This window comes from Pteropus alecto, unplaced genomic scaffold, assembly GCF_000325575.1.
Source record: "Pteropus alecto unplaced genomic scaffold, ASM32557v1 scaffold98, whole genome shotgun sequence".
Taxonomy (NCBI): Eukaryota; Metazoa; Chordata; class Mammalia; order Chiroptera; family Pteropodidae; genus Pteropus; species Pteropus alecto.
The window spans coordinates 11,250,042-11,255,332 of NW_006443570.1; the positions used below are offsets into that span (position 1 = coordinate 11,250,042).

Consider the following 5,291-nt stretch of genomic DNA (forward strand, 5'->3'; position numbering starts at 1 on the left):
ACCTCTGCCCCATGCAGGATACATAGGACACAGATGCAGCCAGAGCACCCATACCAGCCTTACGTGTCTCTTCCTCGAAGCTTGAGCTTCCCTCCCCAGCCTAGCCACAGAGGTCAACCACGAGCCATGCCTTACCTGGCCCTCAGAGAACTCCTCCAGGCAGATGGCACACACAGGGGCTGAGCTGCAGCTGCTACCTGAGTCTCGCCACTCAGCCCGGGTCCTCTTGCAGCTGGCCCGGTACCTCCTGGTGGCCAGCTGGCTGATGGCCCAGGCTGTTCGCTGCTGAAGGGGATCCTGGGAAGAGGGGTGGGGCTCAGAATGGGACAAGGGCTCCTTTCTCCTTACCCCTGGACCCCAGCTTGTACTTGGTTCCCAGTCACCCAGATAGAGCACATGGCCAATTGACTACTCTTGGGAGTTTGTCCCTTTCGAGCTCATATATGGTTCTGCCAAGCAGGCCAAGCCTTCTCACCCTCTCCTACTCATCAAGCTCTCCTTCCCTCGATGACCCATGAGAGACACTTTTTATCCACCTGCCTGCTTGACATCTCAGATTAGATATCTAATTGGCACGTCAAACTTAATGTGCCACAAACTGAACTCCCTAATCACCCCTAACCACATACCTGTCCTCCCCAGCCCTCCCCGTCTCAGTGAATGGCAATTCCATTCTTTTAATTTCTCAGGTCACAAATCTTGGTGCCATTCTTGACTCCTCTCATTTTCCATGATGAACCCATTAGTAAACCTGTTGGTTTTACCTTCACAATATACTGAGAATCTAACTAATTCTCACCCCTTTCACTGCTACCTCCCTAACCCAAGCTACCATTACGGTCACCTGGATTCACGTAATAGCCTCTTAGTTGCTTTCTCTATTTCCAGCTTTGCCTCCCTGTGATCTAGTTTCCTCGAGGCGACAAGAGGGATCATTTTAAAACTTGATGATGGCATTCGTTCTGTTCAAAACCCTCCAATGGCTCTCATTTCACCCAGAGTGAAAAACAAAGTCCCGACAATGGCCTAAACACTTCAAAACAACTGGGCCCTCACGGACTCTGTCCTCACCTCCTGCTCTGCCCTCTCACTCACTCTCTTCCAATCACAGGGTCTCCTCACTGCTCCTCAGACATCCTGGCAGGCTTCTTCTGCCTCAAGGCCATCACACTATGGTTTTCTCCACTTGATCACTTTCTCCCCAGATATCTGCAAAGGTCACCGCCTCACGCAGGCAGGGTCTTTCCTGTCGTGTCATCTTCTCAGTGAGGATTCCTGGCCTCACTTTAAAAAGGGAACCCTGTCCCCTTTTGCATTTTACTTTTCTCCCTAGCACTTATCACCATCTAAAATACTATATATATTTTTTACTTATTTATTTTGTTCGTTATCTGTCTCTTCCTACTAAAATGAAAGCTCTCAAGAGAAAGAATCTTTTGTTTGCACTACCCCAATATCTGGCATATGAGGGAGAGCTCACTGTATTTGCTGAATGAATAATTGAATGAATGAATGAATGAATGAGCACACCTACGGAGAGAGGCTGCTGGAAATCGACAAAGTCAGATGCCAATGTATTTAGATATAAACTGTTGTGCGGGTATGAAGGCACTTTCCTTCCACACTTTCCCTTCCTGCTCCCCACCCTTCTACACGCAGACACATGCCCACCTCCACCAGGGTGCCCACCCTGCTCACCGGCCTGCTGTGGCGGGGGCGGCACCGGATGCGCAGCACTGAAGCCAAGATGACCACAAAGATGGTGCCCACCACTGTCAGGAGGATCCACACATCGTAATCTGGCTGGGGGAGGAGGGGCGGGGGGGCGAGCAGAGAGGGAAAGGGTCATACTTCTAGAAAGATCTGGGCCAATTTGAGAGGCACATAGGAGCCCAGGAGACGCTCAAGGTCCCCTTGAGTCTTCGAGCAGAGGGAAGAACCCGCAGGTGGGGTTAGATGGCTCCTCTCTCCCCACAGGCTCTCATAAGAGAGGGTCCTCCAGATGTCAGCTGTGACAGGTACTATCTAAAGACCTGTGTGCCTGGGGAAAAGGGGAAAGGGACCCTCTGAGAGGATGGAGCTACCCAGGTAGCAGCTGGGTGAGGTTTTCAGCCAGCAGAGAAACACCAGCCACTAAGAGCCCGGGGCTCAGCGGCCAGGGTTTCATTCTGGCTCGGCTAGTCTGTGCCATGAAACTACAGAGCTGAAAACAACTTTAAAACTCAGCTGGCCCAATCTGTTTATTCTGTAGATGAGGCCCAGAGAAGGGAAGAAACCTGCCCAGAGACACACAGCTAGTGGATGAAGTTGACCTGGAGGGTTTCTAGGTCTCTTCGACTCCAGGAGTCTAAGGGCTTTTGGTAGGAGTTGCCATGAGACAAAGTGGGGCTGAGAGCAGGTGCTGGGGTCTAGAGATCTGGCGTGCTTACCCAGGTTGGGGGCTCCTTCAGCTCGATCCTCACATGGGCCTTTCTGTTCTTGTACACAAACTCCATCAGCTTCTCGGCATCGTTACCCCAGATCAGCACCACTGGCCAAGTCAGCCCCAGGGGCTGCTGCAGCTGCAGGAGGGAAAATGCCCACAAGGGCTGCTGTGTTCTGACTTCTTCCCCTGGTACCTTTGTTTTCCTCCACGCAGCCCTCTCCTCAAACATCCCAATATCCTTGGGTACCTGCTCAGCAGCAGCTCGGTCCTCAGTGATGTCAAAGAGGACGGCGCTGGCTCCTCGCTCACCTGCCATTCGAGCCTGCAGAGACACATGGCAGAGGTCCCGCTGGGTTCAGAGAAAGACACAGCCCAGCTGAGCCCCGGCCTCACCTCCTCACGCACCCACTCCTTCCTAGGATCCTGCGCATACTGCACCTCTGCACATACATACATACCACACGTAAGGAGTCAGTAGGACTAGGATCCCCTGCCCTGTCCTGAGCTCACCCAGGTCTCACTGCCTTCAAGGACAATAGTCAATCCTTCCTTTCGTAGTGGAACAAACCCTGAGCAAGGTGGTGAACTGGGCTTAGGGCTAAGAACGAATAAGACCCTGCCTTCAGGGTCCCATCAGTCTGCCTTCTCTAAGAAGTGTGAAAACAGAGTAGGGAGTGACCTACTCAGCACTCCCAGGGAAGGGGGGATGACCAGTCCCCAGTACTGAGAAGGGGAGAGGAATTGCAGAGAGGTGGAGAGCTCCTTCAGAATAGAGCTGGGCCTTCCAGGGCCCAGCCGTGCCTGACCAGAGAAGCCTGCAGGGCATCCCCCCGGCTCAGGCAAAGTTCCAAGAGCCTGGGACACTGCTCCCAACCAAGGTCTCCATGGCCCCAGGCTCAGCCCATCTCCTGAGCTCTCTCTCCTTGCCACACTCTAGTTTGCTAACTCTCTCTGGCTCCAATTCAAGGACTTAATGGAGTCCCTATCCAGTGCTTTATCCCTTTGTCCCTTCCCTGAGGGTGGCACTAAAGACTCAGGTGGGGAGGGACCTGAGAGGCTGTTCCCACGAGGACACAGCTGTGCACACGTGCACATGCATGCTCACCAAGGCTCCAGGAGAAGGCTTGGGGAAGCAGAATCTAGACAACCAGTCAGAGCAGAGGCAGAAAGAGAACAAAAAGTAGGACTCTAGGGGCTCTGGGTGAGGGGTTAGAGAAAGGAGATAAGGGCCAAAGGTGAGGTGGAGGCACAAGGGCAAAGGACCAACAGACAGACACTGCTCCCGGCCTTAGTGTCAGGTCTCCCTGCCCAGCACAGCCACCTCCAGCCTTCTTCCCGACTGAAAGCTCATCTTGTAATGGCATCAGGCTGGACCCTCATGCTCAGAGGGGTCTGCGGAGCCTCTGGGGCCCTCCTCCAGGCACTGAAGGAGTTAATCCTTCTGCAAGTAGTGGTGGCAGGAAGAGGAGCCAGTGCTGGGGCTTACTCACCCTCTCGGTGCTTTGATCTCTGCTTCCCTTCCCGGGGAGAGCCTGTTGGGGCAGATCTCCTGCCGGGCAGGCCAGGGGAGCGGCTCCCGCTCCCTGCTCCCCACTCCCCAGGCAGCAGAAGGGCCAGGGGCCCCCTCAGAACAGGCAGCCTGCAGACAGGGGAGCTGGGAAACAGTGGTGGAGACACTCAAGTGGGGCCCTGTTTTGGTCAGGAGGGTAACTTCCTCTTCTCTCCTTCTGTCCCTGAGGAGCTGGGCTGGGCCCTCTACCAGCACCCAGGCCCAGCCCGGGCCCAGGCTTGCCAGACTCATTGACTGGAAATTCACAGGCCTCCAGAATGGAGTTACTGAAGAAGTTGAGAGGTCACAGCCTTCATCCACCTCCTGCCCACTTACTCCCAGGAAGCCCACCCCACCTAGGCAACCCCTGGCAAAAAGCAGCTTCCAATCTTCAGAGCCCTCCAAGCCAGGGTGTGGGAGCAGCGCCAGGGGAAAAGGAGAGAGATTCCTACTGCTACCCTCATAGTCCAGGACTTGGCCAAGGGGTGTGGAGGTCACCCCAGCAGTCACAAAATTGAGACTCCTTGATCCTCTGTGCTGCCAGGGGCTTGTGCTTCTCATCCCCAAAATGAACCCTGTACCTAGCCCGGCCTGGAAGAACATGAGGGGAGGGTGCAGACTTCCTCTTCTGGAGATTTTACCTCCCCACCCCTCTCTTTGAAGGATTGGGGTAGGAACAGTGGAAAGTAATTACCCTGACGTTCAAACATCCCAGCCCATTACAGCCCATAATTACAAAGTTGTAAAAGTGATCAAAGAGAGAGAATTGGCCAACAGGAGAAACAAACAGGACTTTCAGGCAGTGGGTGTCTGTGTCCAGAGTTCTAGGAATCAAAAAGCAAGATTGGAGGCTAGATAGCAACCCACTCTGGGGCTATCCACGCTTCCCTTCAGTCCACCTGCACCAAAGAAAGTGGGAGGGAGGTGAAGAAGAAGCACTTCTTCGGGGACTTGAATCTGGAAAGCAGAGCGGCAAGCAGGCTCTCTGGAATGGAAGACTGGGCCTTAGAAAGACAGCCCAGAGACCTCTGGGAGCTGCAGAGTCAGCCAGCCCCCCGGGGGCAGCAAGCAAGGCTGCCTGCCACCTCTAGCAACGGCAGCCAACACATCCCGGGACTTCCGTACTCTGCTCTGCACATCTCTGGGCCTAAGATCTTCCTTTCCAGATGCAGTATCTGTATGTCTCCTCCTCATCAAAGATTGACTGAGCCCTGGGCAGCAAGCCAGGCCTGCCAGAATAACTCGTAATCTAGTTGTGGAGAAAAGGGAGAGAGAGAGAGAGAGAGAGAGAGAGAGAGAGAGAGAATCTAATTGAGG

At 54.0% G+C, this 5,291-nt stretch overlaps 1 protein-coding gene across 2 annotated transcripts in view; it reads right to left on the minus strand.

The window, feature by feature from the left end:
* Window positions 1-5,291, minus strand: part of RNF43 (ring finger protein 43) — a 57,560-nt gene that overhangs the window by 5,619 nt on the left and 46,650 nt on the right. For both annotated transcript variants that reach the window (XM_006924876.2, XM_006924877.2), the window contains exons 3-6: window positions 2,673-2,747; window positions 2,430-2,561; window positions 1,699-1,803; window positions 136-297 (exon numbers count right to left, since the gene is read on the minus strand). In XM_006924876.2, the coding sequence (XP_006924938.1) occupies window positions 136-297; window positions 1,699-1,803; window positions 2,430-2,561; window positions 2,673-2,747 (474 nt within the window). The remainder of the gene's footprint in view (window positions 1-135; window positions 298-1,698; window positions 1,804-2,429; window positions 2,562-2,672; window positions 2,748-5,291) is intronic.